Genomic DNA, 14,026 nt, shown 5'->3' with positions numbered 1-14,026 from the left:
ATGTTTCAGTTGTTGCAATACAGTCAATGCCTTCAGATCGAACTGATACCTCGGCTTCTCCCCAGCTTCATGTCCACCTTCATGTCCACAGATTTCAAATCAGCATAATTTCACTTCCTTCTATCATTCGTCTTCCCTTTTTCTGGAGTCCAGCTTCCACCTGTAAAATGAGTAGTTACTGTGTAGAGAAAAGGGCTGCATCAAGCCTTCCAATGAAGTAGAAAGAAAATGTCATTCACAGGAGCTTCCGTGAAACACAAACATTGCAATTACAGTAATACAATAGAATAACAATTTTTATACTATTGGGAATCCTGCATTAATTATGCCCTTATTATTGAGATTATTGAGGTGTGTGTCTATATGTTAGTTTATCATGGTCAACAATCAAACATTTTAGCTATCAGGATAAAGGTTCTCGCATGCAATGACTATTTTGAATTGTGCCATTTGAATTGTGCTCTAGTGATGCAGGGACCCAACTCATGACGTGTTTCTTTGCCAGGGCGGGTCAATTTATTCATGAATGCGGGAACCTAGAAGGGCGTTTTCAATCTGTTCTACACTCTGTCATACAACAAATTATATAGGAGGGCTTAAGTGGTTATGGTTTTTCCATCAACAGATCAGAACCCATTCTGGGCGGGAACCCCTTTTGGTGTTAGCATTATGTTATGCTTTAGCTATTGAAAAATAGCAGATCTACAAGCTCATAGCGCACCACCGAGTGGCGTGCTACGAGCTTGTAGGTCTGCTATTTTTGAAAAATCGAAGAACGACTGACATAGAAACATAGCTTTTTCAGAAAACTGTCAGGATGTAGAAGACATTTTTTAAATCTGATCTCAGGTCAGAATGGGTTAAGAACAGAAGAGAGCAAAGCGTTTAGAGACTGACTTGAGAGTCTATAGATTGAAGATCAACAGAATTTATTGTTCAGCAATATTTGATCTCTGCACATTCACACAGTAAAAAAACAATAGTTGTCATTACAGATCGATTGAAACTGCCAAACTGGACGGGGAAAAAGTCCCACTAGATAAATAGTGACAGATAATATTATAGTGTTGGAATTGTGGATACTGATAAGACATTGTATCACTATTACACAGAATCAGATTTTCAGGCTAAATATGATATCAACTAGTTTAAAGTGAGAAGTGACACTGTGCCGCCTTCTAAAACAGATATATTTCTATAAAATTCTAGACAGCGCCATCATTCATGTCTGTACAGCAATGCTACTAAGCTGCAGATGAGACTGACATCTGCTGGCTTTTAAAGTAAGTGCATAACAAGGTACTCCAGTTGTAAACACTAAGGTAAAGGCAGCTTTGGCAATAATACAAAAATAACATGTTTGCCTCATCAGGCTAAAGCGTTATTTATGAGGGGGAAAAAGGAAAAGCACCATCTGTGTTGGTATTCAAGAGTAAGAAGGTCCTCCACGGCCGGAAGGGCTCCGTTGCATTATGAATGGAACAGATTGAGAAATGTGAAGAGAATATGCTAATAATGACTGATTTATGGTCAAATACATGAAAAGAAATAAGACATTTAACGAGGGCCATAGGTCATCATGTAGAGACCACTAAACCACTGCATCAGGTTATGTATGAATCTAAACCCCCAGCCCTTTCAAATAGTAAGTCACACATCGCCATAGACCCACCTGAACTCTACTTGCAATTGACTTCATTCCATCTATGGCAGGCAGTCAGTGAATTGAATCCCACTGTATCCATCCACTCCTGCTCCTCAGCCCTTGCCCTTGTGGTTGCCATAGGAACTTTTCCCCTTCAACCCTTGCTCTTGTGGTTGCCATAGCTGGGGAAGCCAAACTGGCAGAGCATCAGGTTGGAGAAGCAGAGTGGCATGGAGCCGTAGATCTGTGCCAGCCTGTTCAGACAGTAGGACCTCTGAAGGAGGTGTTCGGGGCGACGCCACATACCGAGGTACCCGCTGCTGGCGTCTTTCTCCAGGTTGCGTAGGTCCACGGGCTTGACGAAGACCCCAGAGGGTCTGCCAATGCTCGACAACCTCGACTGTTTCCCCAAATGCATTGCCACGGCAAAGTTCATGGCAATGTCGTCGCAATTCTCAGTGTCATCAATCAGCTTATGTACTGCTTGAGGCTGGTCCTGGAAGAGTTGCAGGTAGTGGCGGTGGAAGAAAGCCGCACCAATCAGCACCATGGAGTACCTGCAGTGGAAAGTATAGGTTAAACTGTGGACCTCCGACAACCAAAACAAATACATGCTAGTGTGTAAATACGGCAAAAATCGGATTAAAATATATTGTGGTCAATTCCGTAATCAAAGTAATAGAAGAGTAAATGTGACGTACCCAAATGTGTAGTCACATTTTTGTTTTATTATAAATGTGTTCTATTTTGAATAGCCTTATTGTGTCTTGAGAATGAGCAGGGAGTCTGTTGTAGGAATGGAACTATTCCACATTCCGCCACCAGGTGGCAAATGCACTTTCTGAGATTCATTGATGCTGAGCAATGTAAAAAGACATGGCATGGGAATGTGGAATATGAAGGAAAATAAGATGCATTGTGATTTGTGATGAATATGTATGAGAAGAGATGGGTTTATTGATATTGTGTGAATGTGCATATAGTAATTGCAACTCTTTAAAACAAAGAAAGAAAAGTAAATGGTGATTTAACCTTGCAGAAGTGTTAATAAATCAGATGAACAAGGAAGAGGAAGAAAGAACGACACTGAAACTGACTGTCTACAGTTAAGGTTAACCTGGCAGATCAGTTTAAAAATATAATCTGTTTACTCCCTGGTAACATAAACAAAATAGAGTGTCTCAAGAAAGAAAAAGAAAAAAAGACTGCTGCTATTTTTGGCCTAAAATGTCATTGCCCACAATAGGTTGAAAAGTAGTTGAAGGATGACATACCTGTCCCCTCCACCTATTTCTGGATCCTGCAGCTCAAAGCTACCATAGCTATACACTCCACCCGCCATGCAGACATGTTTTCGAGGGACAAAACCAACAATTTGATCCGGAAATTGCTGTGGGACAAAATAAGGCATTAAATATTGTAGCAGTTTTTTACACGCGCACACACACACACACACACACACACACACACACAGTGTACCAGTCTGTCCGTCTATGTATGACAAATGTTGCATCATGTCAATGTCTAATGCACATTAATCTATACTAGAGTAGAGCCTGTGGGGCCTCTACAGCGGTGGCCTAATTGGAACGATGCAAGTTGGAAATGCATGCCCCACCCAGATATTATGTCTGTGTACCTTTTATGCCCATATATGGATTTGTCAGGCATGCCCAAATATTTATGGAGTTCTGGCATGCCCAAATATGGAGTGTTGTGATGTCAGAACAGTCCAGCTCCATATATGGACCCTGGGCAGGGGCCCTGTCCAGAGCCCGGGCAGAGAGAGGCCTTTTGGGGGGCGGTTCTGGACAACCATGGGTCCGACCGACTCGACAGCGGGCAATGCACCCCCTGTGGTGGTGTGGAACGTGTGTGTTGAATTTGAAGTCGGTGGGGCGAACGGTTCTCAAGTTACGTGGATTACACACAGACAAGACAGACAGAGACATGGTGCATTTATCAGATAAGATGGGATGATAATTAGTTTCAACAGCTGATGGCATTACCTTCCAGACAGAGAAAGCAAAACTGATGTCTGGAACGCTGACCAAGGTATCATCATCCAGCATCAACACAGCTAAGGTGTTGGAAACAAGGCATATTATGTTAGAGGAAGATATTAATCTTTCAGAGTAAAACAGTCCATCCATGACAGACAACACACAATCAGTTGATATAAAATACTGACCATCTGTATCAATTTCAGTGAAAGGCTGCAGTCTGTTGCGCATGTGATTGACGCTCTGCTCCTTGAAGACCACTGGGACAGGATGGGGCCCCAGCGAGTCCCAAAGCTTTTGGGGGGTTTGTTCCCCAACGTTATTCCAAACTATGATTATCATCCGAAGGCGGGGTACTCCCTGGTAATGGTTCAGAAGTCTGAGCAGAATATCCGTGCGATTATACGTTTGGATGACGATAGTGAATCCCTCTCCTTCCTCCTCCTCTTTTGTCCTCCTTTGTGCGAAGTGGGACTTGGTGGACGATGCTCTGTGCAGAACCCCCAGGACGCCGTCGCCTCCTCTGTCTTCAGCGGGTGGCAATAGAGTGGTCAAAGCCGCACAGACCAGGAGCAGGAGGAGCAGTATTGGCCAAACTAGATACGGCCGCCAGAGACCCATAAAGCTGCGAAGGACCCTGTAGCAAGAAGAGACGAATGCAACATTTAAGTTACGTTATGCTACTTTAACGTACTTCTCAATGAACCGTACTTCTCTCACGGTTCATTGAACTCCATCACCTGTTGACCATCATCACCTTTGGTTCTCAAAGTGGGGTACGGGGACCCCCAGGTGTCCTTGGGTGGCGGTTCAACGCAAAAGTATTTAATGTAGCATCACAATCATTTTAACAACTCTGCTATTTTGGAAAAAATGAAAAATCTTGAAATTAATTAGATTTTCTTTTTTATTTATTTATCATTTTCCTTTTTTATCTTCTGTGGGTCCCTGGCACAAACTCTTTTCAGATGGGGGGGTCAGCAGCCAAATATATATCAATCATATTTAAAAGCCATTCTAGTTGACCAAGTGTGCTATACATGAAGTATACATAGCCTACATGAAGTAATTAACCATTGACAAACAACGAGATATAACTTCTTAAAACATGGAGAAAATGGAACTAACGTTACCTCATTTTATGCTCACAGTTGGTAGAGCAAGACCTCTTAATTTTCACGCCCCGCCACCATGTGTTGACACATCAAAGAACTTTGAAGAAAAGAGTCCCACGACCAGCTGTCAACAAACAAACAGGAGTTCGCAGTCAGCCTCAAGTAGCTGCCATGTTTGCTAGGCTAGCTCAGAGCGGGCTAGCTGATACATTACCATAGCAACCTGCTAGTACAGTCCGAAAGTGTTTCTATTTGCGTCTCAGTGCTCAGATCCGGTTTTAGCCCACTGACTGTATCCGGTCATTTGAACACAAACGCACAGGTGTCATTTCCATATCTGCTCTAAGCCGGATGCCCGGATCTGAAACCTGTGTGAATTGATCCCGAATGTAGTTGATAGGAAGCGGAAACTGAATTACCCAGATCAAAACACAGGGTTGCAGTGATCTGGCGATCTGGTCGGCAGACCTTTCTCTTTGACTTTGTTTTTAATGTATTTCTTTACACAATTTCTATTCTTGTCGGATTTTTTACCTTCTTTCACGTCAGTGAGTCTGGGCTTTTTCCATCATGTGTTCTTCTCTGAACTGTCCCAATGTTCCACTTTCTAACGGACTGCACATTCCCCAGCTTGGATTAGGTGCGTTTGACCTATGCAATATACAGCTGCTGCATCTTCTGCACATCCCTGTCAGTTTATTAACAAACTGCAGCAGTTTGTGAAACATACAACATGAATTCATTGCACATGATTGATCTGAATTGTCTTTTTCCAATTTTTTCCTTCTTTTGTTTTGGTGCATGGCATGCATGCGCTGTTTTTGATTGATTGATTGAAATATTTATTAACAGTTTGTAGAATTACAGTACATTTCAAGCACAAACTCAATAGTCAATACAAAGACTGTTAACTGTGAGTGGACGACCCAATTAAGCATTACACTTGTTTACAACAGGGTCCACATTGTTCAATTCATCAAAACATTTAGAGACATACAAATAGACACTTCTATGTAGTTAAAGAACAGAACAGGAAGTCATCATATAGGAAGCAAAAAGGGAAAAGATACATATACAGTGAGAGGAAAGGGGGGGGGGGGGATTCAGATTTGACAGAGGCCAGTTTCGAATTGCAGCCATCCCTCCATCCGTAGGTGCCCTTTGAGAGCGGTTTTGAAGGAGTCAAGGGATTCACATGTCTTAATGACTGTTGGTAGGGCGTTCCACATTTTGGTGGCATAGGAGCGAAAATAATTTAGTCCCTTGTTTGTGCCGAATCTGGGTTGTACATGGTTTGTTGCACTCCCTCTGGTGTTGTGGGTGTGGACTGTGTGTGAGTTGATCAAGTTTTTGGACTACGACATTGCACTTGAACTTGCTTTGTCCTTGTATCTTCCTGCCTTTACTTGAAAACTTTAGCCAGCATTTATATTCTATATTCTTCAGTGAAATTACAAGTGGTGTTGCTGGGTGCAAAAATGGTCTATTCCTCATCCACTTACTTACTACTACCGTAGTACTCAAACAGGCAAAACATAATAATAATAATAACTCATTAACTAAACATAACTGTAAGGGAAATGAGCTTTAAACTCAATGAACGATGAGGCTCGTTATGTTATATGCAATGTATGATTTCCAGTGGTGGAAAGTACATTTAGGCCTACTTAATAAGGACTATATTTAAGATCAATTTTAAGGTATTTGTACAATTTCCAATACTACACGACTACATCTCAAAGGCAAATATTGTACTTTTACTCCAACTCCACTACATTTACTTGAAAACTTTAGTTACTAGTTACTTTGATTATTATTTACAAAACATACATTGAACACTTAAGTTCAGCATTACATTTCGGACATTTGAAAATAGCTGATTTACAAGCTCACAATGCGTCGCATGGCGATGCATTTGAGCTTGTACATCTGCTATTATTACTAGAGTTTTATACATTTGAAAACTTGAATTGGGACATTCTGCATATTGAGTACTTTCTACTTTTGGCATTTTAAGTACATTTTGATGCCAATACTTTTCTACTTTTAGTTTTTTACAATTGAGTACTTTTTCCACCACTGATTTCTGATTTTTGTGAAATGTTTGTCCTTGATCTCTTCAAAGGAACATCCCATCATGGTGGATACGCCCACGATGCTGTTGTGTATGCAATCCGCGAGTGTGGTGTACGGCACATTGACACAGCAAAGCGTTATGGCTGCGAGACACAGCTAGGTGAAGCTATCAGAGAAAGTGGGATTCCACGAAGTGAGCTGTGGCTCACCAGTAAACTCTGGTGTGGGGACTATGGATATGAACATGCCAAAAAGGCCTGCCTTGAGTCCTGCTCTCGGATGGGGGTGGAATATCTTGGTAAGTTGTAAGATAATGTTCACCTACTGTCTGGTCTGTAAACCACATTATCCCTATCTTCTTACTCTCAAAATGCCCCTTTGTAATTTTATGAACTCCTTACCACTCAGATTTGTACCTGATGCACTGGCCAGATGCCAGACAGACTGGTCGCTCTAACAGGGAGGTGAGAGCTGAGACGTGGAGAGCCCTGGAGGAGCTCTATGAAGAGGGTGAGAAACAAAGGGATTCATTAAATAATTGCAATGCTTATTACATGGATTTGACATTTTACACTAATAAGAGGTCAGAATACATGGTTCACAAAAGGTCTAAGGCCTGCCTTTAAGGGCAGATTCACACTGAGTCCGTTTGATTCAAACTGTTCCTGAATACGATTGCCTGGTCCCGAATGGCCATTATTCTCATTGGCCTTGATTCTTCCGCACCCAAGTACACAACACTTCATTCAACTGTATTCAATGCTTTCACATTACATCGATCCGTATCCATTGCAAGCATTAGTTTTGCACAAAAAACACTCCTTTGCAGTCATCACAAATGTGATGAGGTCAGCACATTTGGGCTATGGCCGAATTTAGCCCAAGGAGTGTTTTCGTGCAAAAATAATGCTTGGAATGAGTTCAGCATCATGAAAACCCCCTAGTTTGACACGTCACATGCTACTTAATAATGTAAGCATTTTCTTTGCAGATTTGCCACACATTTAGCTAATTTTCTCTAACTATGTGAGCTTGTAGGTCAGCTATTTTCGGCGAAGAGGTTTGGTGTAGAGGGGGAAACAAGAGTGGGCCAAGGATAGACACCTGGGGGACCCTAGTCAAAAAAGGAAGTTTTTAAGTATTTCCTTTGGCTTTGGAATGCATCTCTTTGCTATGCACTACTCCTGTCAATTTACAAATGAATAAAGCCTCTCTAAAATGGCCTGTGTATTTTGCTTCTGTAGGGGTGTGTCGGGCTATTGGTGTAAGCAACTTCCTGGTCCACCACCTGCAACAGTTAAAGGATGACTGTAGTGTAGTACCACATGTCAACCAAGTGAGTATTACAGCTAGCTAACCAACCTTAGACCAAAATCTATAAGGGTGTGCTGCTGCTAATGGATCCAAATGTGTCTTAGGACATGCAAAAACACTGGTATACTATGGTCCTATTTGAAAGTACAACACATGAAACAATTGACTAAGTATATTAGATATTGGATTTCCTCTAGGGGTCCATTCTGAGATGAATGAACAGTTGTTTCTAAAGAGCTGCATTCAACATTTAACCTCTGGGGTACAACACCCACCCTCACCCAATCAGGTAGAGTTTCATCCGTTCCAGCAGCCCAATCAGCTGGCGGAGTACTGTCGTCAGGAGGGCATAGTGTTTGAAGGGTACTGCCCTCTGGCCAAGGGACAGGCCCTTAACCATCCCACTGTTCTACAGCTTGCACGAAAGTACCAACGCACCCCTGCTCAAATCTGCATACGCTGGAGCATACAGGTATTAATCATGTCGTAATATTGACAATCTAGTCTGGTCTGTACAGGCCATAAAAGCACATTATCCCCAAGGTTAACCACTCTTTCAATTATTATTGCCTTAAACTATGTAGTATGCATGCATTATTATGTATGTATTAACGTGTTTAAACTATTTTTCCATTATAGAATGGTGTTGTCACAATACCCAAATCTACCAAGAAGGAGAGAGTACAAGAGAATTGTCAAGTGAGTTCAACATAAGCACTTGCTGTTTGTTGACCCCACCATCACTTTAGCCTCAAATGAGGGAAGTCGGTAATAAAAAAATGAATGGTAAAGATCAGTGGGAAAACACAAGGTGTTCCAGAAACATACTGCCCATTTCCAACCATTGTCAATATCCATATACCCAGTTTCGTTCTCCTTTTTAAATCCCCTACCACCACCACCACCACGTCCGTCCTCTCTCAGGTGTTTGGGTTCCAGTTGCAAGAGGTGGACATGGCAACTTTGGGCAGATTGCATGATGGGAGACACGTATCCTGGGATCCCACCCATGTGGAGTAGCACAAGGTGTTTACCAACAACATCTCCATTCTGACGTTGCTTCTCTATCGCACTCTCTTCTCAACACAAGCCGTCCTATCTGTTGATTCTCTGCATGTTTTCCTCACGGTGCCTTTATGATCTTTGTATTCATAAGTGATTCTTCGTCCTTTTTTCATCATGCTGTTCTGCTTTGTTGCCAGAGTACACTGCCTTCATCTGTTATGAATGGGATCAGATTTTCTTGTGACTTGTGATATTGTAATCTGTGTTGTCCTAGGCTAGAATTACTTCTCTCATCTGACCAAACCTGCACTTACTCATCTATTCTACACTACTGTACATATCACATTATAGTGCTGCACAATAAATCGAAATTAGAAAATCGACATCTAGATTACCTATGCAATCTAATTTTGTGAAGAATCCTGCAGCACTCTGTCTAATTCATTTTAGTTACTCTTATGTTTTTTTAAATAGATATTTTCATGGAAAAAAGGAGAATCGTGTGATAATCAGGTGGCTGGAAAGTCGAGATTCACATTTGAGCAAGAATCGTGCAGCACTATCACATTATACCTCGATTTAAACATACTTTGCCTACATCATCTCGCCGAATAACTTACTTGATCGATCTCAACCACCAACCAGCAGTTAAAAACTCAATTGTAAGGAGATGGCTGCAGGTCCTTCTAATGTGAAATTCATAGTTCAGAAAACATAGTAGCAATGGGAAATTATGTCAGGAGCCAAGGACAATAGATAACATCTACGCATTTCTGCTATAGACATACTACAGTATACATTATTGAATCAATGTCATAGTCATGAGATGGATTCACACTTTGGACCAGTGTTCGACCTTTTATGCTATGTTGTTAATAATTTTGGTGTTTCAACAGGTCTTTGATTTCTTGCTCTCTCCTGAGGACATGGACAGCATCAGGAGACTCCACTGCGACATGAAACTCATTCATCTAAGTGATCCACTCTGGAAAGAGCAAACACACACGTGATCCAACACATTTGTGTAACAATCTCATAGATCGTCAGTGCCTTTAAGACCTGAGGACTATTCAACAAATGCCTTCTAAATCCTGACCGTTTTCTGAAAAACCCATGTTTCTATGTCAGTCATTCTCAAACATTTTCATGTCAAGGGCCTCCAAGATTATTATGTAATTGACTGCTGACCCCCATCTGAAAATATGTTGTGAGCGCTATGAGCTTGTAGATCTGCTATTTTTCAACAGCAAAAGTACAACATAATGCTTAAAACACCAAAAGGGTTTCCTGCCCAAAATTGGTTTCAACTGCCTTAGTTAGAAAATGTGAGTTTATACCACAAGTGCTTTAAATCTTTGAGAGCAAAACTGAATAAAAAGAAATATTATTTTAAAGACAGAGTATTTGCCAGTAGCCTATTTGTTAGGCACAATGATCAGCTATCAGCCACATGAAAGACAAGGCGGTGTTGACAGATATGGGTGTAACAATACCAATACCCCAACTCTCCAAGTCAAGTGACAACCTACACTACAGACTCCCTCACTGTCATAAGAGAGTCACTCAGTTTAGTCACTGGCTTAGCGGTCCAGGCACCTAGGATGGCAATCCAGCACGAGTGTGTTGCGGGTTTGAGTCCCAATCCCAACGAACTTTGCTGTCTTTCTCCCCCATCTTTCTCCCCGTTTCCTGTCTACCTACTGTACTTCTATCAATAAAGGCAAGAAAAACAAGGTCCTGGGTTCAATTCCCGCTCGGGACGCTGTGGGTGCTGGCGGCGTGTTTCCTCCTCCGCGTCATCGGTGCCCATACTCGAGGAGGGGTTGGCGAAAGGGCCTTTCTGTGTGGAGTTTGCATGTTCTCCCCGTGTCCCCTAGGGTAGGTACCCTCACAAAAAACGTGCAGTAATCCTGGTCTCTAAACTGCCTCCCCCTGGCCAGCCGGGGCGTCTGATGGAGGGGAAAGGAACTGGTTGGAATAATGTGTTCCTTCCACACGCTACGTCCAACCAAACTCCCCCCTGTCAGGTGTAAAGGAGCAACTTGGACACTGAGGCATGAAGTTGCTCTCCCCATGTCCCCCATATATGGGGACTAGGTTGGCGGAGGGTGTGTAGAGCTCAGGATCACATTAGATAATTGACACAGGGGTGAAAAATGGGTTACAAAATCGTGGGATAAAAAATATATAAAAAAATAAATGTTTCAACTCATCTCACCGTTATGTGCATTAACAAAAAGCATGAACCGCTACATTGAGGATATTTATAACATGAGCCTTTACTACATCCTGTGGCACCTGACCTCACTTTTTAGTACTGTATGCCAGGAATCAATCCCCTTTATGGACTTTACTAACATGTACAGTATGCCTGGATCCTCTTTTTGGACTTTAGTTCTGCCTTCATCAACATTGTTGCAGTGTTCCACAAGAGTCCCAATTAGCCATTCACATCCCCCAATCCCAGTTGTGTTGGAGAATGTTTTGCAATGCACCACTTAAAGTTTAAGTGGTTTAAGTCTTAAACGTTGTTAGTTGACTAAAGTTCACCTTCTCAAACCATGCTATTTTTCAATCGCTCAGTTCTATATTATTTGGGACATGTTCCATGTCCTATTATGTTATGTTTGGTGGTTGCTACTTGCTGTATAATGAAAAGTATCCAGAGTTGTTTGCTGTCGATTTTGATGGATGTTTAAAGATCAGATGTTTAAAGTTATTCAGACTGTTAGCGTACCGTATTCAAATAATCTGTTTCACAGGTAGAAATAAAAGCAGAAATGTTCATTTCACACACAAATTTATTTACAATAACTCCACAAATGTATAAACAGTATAATAATAACAGGCAACAGCTAAATAAATGCAAACAATGTACATTTTATACAATAAAAACAATATAAAAGTATTTACAAAGATATTTACACGTCTCCAGGGCATCAAGGCGTCACTCTAAAGCCCAAACCACACCAAAGGGTCGGGTCGGGACAAAACCAAGGTCGACCACTGCAATGAGTTGCATTAATGTGGTTGACTTTTAAAAAAGTTTTGTCCGACCCGACCCTTTGGTGTGGTTTGGGCTTTAGTGGTCTCTACGTCGTCCTCAGACGAGCCCTCCATCGGCGTCTCCAGTCATCTCGGTTCTCCATACATCTGGCCAGCTCCTTTGTGCTTTCCGCACCAGTATCTTTCTTTAGTACGTCCACGTAGGTAGGTGTGGGACGTCCTCTCGATCGATGCCTGTGTGTTGGTTCCCACAGTACAAGCTTTTTGGCCGGGAGTTCTTGATGTCGGTGGCAGTGGCCAGCTAGTCTCATCCTCCTTACTGCTATCTTCTCTGTTACACTTGGTAATGCCCCGTACAGACGCTTGTTGGTGATGTGCTCATCCTGGTTGATGTTAAGTACCACACGTAACATTCTGGTGGTAACTTCCTTCCACTGTCTGAATGTTCCAGTTATGGTCTCTGAGATTCAGCCCAGTATCGACCAGTGTCCTGTATAGTGTCCACTGCTGTACCAAACAGTAGCACATGTTCGGTCAGTGAGGCGTGCAGGACGCACATGGAACCCTAGCCCTGGTCCAGTGAGTCAGCGAGTCTCTCTCACTGACAGCCTGCCGGGCACGCCTCCACTGTTCTCTAGCAGTTTTCCCACTGCCAAGGGTGCAAGGGTTTAGAATAAACAAAACGACATATAGCTACTCACCGAAGGGAAGTGTCTCGGTTCCCCAGCTTCTCTCTAAAATGCACTATTTTTATCATGAAATAAAATGCATCCCACTGGATTGACTTACTTTATTAAAATGGCACAAAGTGAATTTTAGAGAGAAGCTGGAGACTTTTTCCTCCTCGCCACCCTAAAATATGAATATGTAAGGTATATATGTAAGTATGAGAAGGTACATTTTTTATTCATTCTAAGCAGTGTACAGTATCAACTCCTGTTCTCATTCAGCCCAGTTATTTCAAGTTCATGTCACTTCAGTGGATCACCGTATGGAGCGCCATCCTGAGGATAAAGCATGTGAGTAGTACCATTAATATGTCAGACTTTGGACAAATAACAGAGGTCGAATGATGAAGATTAATATTGTGGGAAGCGGGCATATTCTTGGCATCTGATGGCATAGATATGCAAGCTTGTGAATATCAGATGTACATTCATATTGTTATATGGTTTGAAGGGTGTAGTGTGTGTGTGTCTGTGTGAGTCCCCCAGAGTCTCTGGGGGAGCCCGGGATCGAACTGGGAACCATTTCAGTTTCGATCCCGGGCTTCAGTTTCGATCCCGGGCTTCGACAGTCGAAGTGTCCTTGAGCAAGACTCTGAACCCCTAATTGCTCCCAATGAGCAGGTTGGTGCCTTGCATGTTTTCATCCGCCATCGGTGTATGAATGTGTGTGTGAATGGGTGAATGTAATCTATGTAAAGCGCCTTGGATATAGGCTCTATAAATGCACCATTTACCATTTATATATAGGCTACAGCAGAGCCATCTAATAGAAGAGTTACGATATTGAGGGGGCAGAAACCGAGCACTGTTCATGCAGCCTGAACTGAGACAAGCTGGAGTTGGAAATACAACTGTTGTTTGTTGTCTCCACCAGGCCGAAGGCATGTGGGGAGAGTATGTTTTGCACTCCGTCCGTCCGTGTGTCCGTCCGTCCGTCCGTGTGTGTGTCCGTCCGTGTGTCCGTGTGTCCGTGAGCAGCTAATCTCGGCCACCGTTAACCCGGTCGATGCCAAATTTTGCACACACACTCCCTGGATGCCAACGATGAACCTCTGCCCCAAACTTTCCAGAACGGCCTGTTATAGCGCCACCAGGAGGCCGCTTTGTGCAAAACAAGTTTTTGCACAGTACACC

At 42.4% G+C, this 14,026-nt stretch overlaps 2 protein-coding genes across 3 annotated transcripts; one reads left to right on the top strand and one right to left on the bottom strand.

Annotated features, from left to right (window-relative positions):
- Positions 1 to 1,572: 1,572 nt before the first annotated feature.
- Positions 1,573 to 7,333, bottom strand: LOC310871008 (exostosin-like 2). The gene is made up of 6 exons (XM_083782437.1): positions 7,241 to 7,333; positions 4,782 to 4,887; positions 3,837 to 4,285; positions 3,655 to 3,725; positions 2,920 to 3,035; positions 1,573 to 2,202 (listed from the first exon to the last, which is right to left on the bottom strand). The coding sequence occupies exons 2-6, from the start codon at positions 4,784 to 4,786 to the stop codon at positions 1,800 to 1,802; spliced, it is 1,044 nt and encodes a 347-aa protein (XP_083638563.1). The 5' UTR covers positions 4,787 to 4,887; positions 7,241 to 7,333; the 3' UTR covers positions 1,573 to 1,799.
- LOC310871009 (putative oxidoreductase ZK1290.5) lies at positions 5,206 to 11,104 on the top strand. Of its 2 annotated transcripts, XM_083782439.1 has the most exons (8): positions 5,206 to 5,403; positions 6,889 to 7,137; positions 7,248 to 7,349; positions 8,084 to 8,175; positions 8,443 to 8,625; positions 8,793 to 8,852; positions 9,078 to 9,179; positions 10,055 to 11,104. In XM_083782439.1, exons 1-7 carry the CDS (start codon positions 5,334 to 5,336, stop codon positions 9,171 to 9,173), a joined length of 852 nt encoding a protein of 283 aa, XP_083638565.1. In that variant the 5' UTR covers positions 5,206 to 5,333; the 3' UTR covers positions 9,174 to 9,179; positions 10,055 to 11,104. The 2 variants fall into 2 exon arrangements, with proteins under 2 accessions (XP_083638565.1, XP_083638564.1); XM_083782438.1 differs by lacking the exon at positions 9,078 to 9,179.
- Positions 11,105 to 14,026: the final 2,922 nt, after the last annotated feature.

Source organism: Protomyctophum parallelum (genome assembly GCF_964188405.1).
Source record: "Protomyctophum parallelum genome assembly, chromosome: 14".
Lineage (NCBI taxonomy): Eukaryota > Metazoa > Chordata > Actinopteri > Myctophiformes > Myctophidae > Protomyctophum > Protomyctophum parallelum.
Note: the sequence above shows the minus strand (reverse complement) of the source record. Positions and strands in the feature narration are given on the sequence as shown.

Coding starts and splice junctions, on each gene's coding strand:
- LOC310871009 (XM_083782438.1), top strand. CDS start 5,334: ATGTGTTCTTCTCTGAACTGTCCCAATGTTCCACTTTCTAACGGACTG. Junction 7,138..7,247: donor GATGGGGGTGGAATATCTTG/GTAAGTTGTAAG, acceptor CTTACCACTCAG/ATTTGTACCTGATGCACTGG. Junction 8,176..8,442: donor TAGTACCACATGTCAACCAA/GTGAGTATTACA, acceptor TCACCCAATCAG/GTAGAGTTTCATCCGTTCCA.
- LOC310871008 (XM_083782437.1), bottom strand. Junction 3,726..3,836: donor CACTGAAATTGATACAGATG/GTCAGTATTTTA, acceptor CCAACACCTTAG/CTGTGTTGATGCTGGATGAT. Junction 3,036..3,654: donor TTGCTTTCTCTGTCTGGAAG/GTAATGCCATCA, acceptor TTTGTCCCACAG/CAATTTCCGGATCAAATTGT.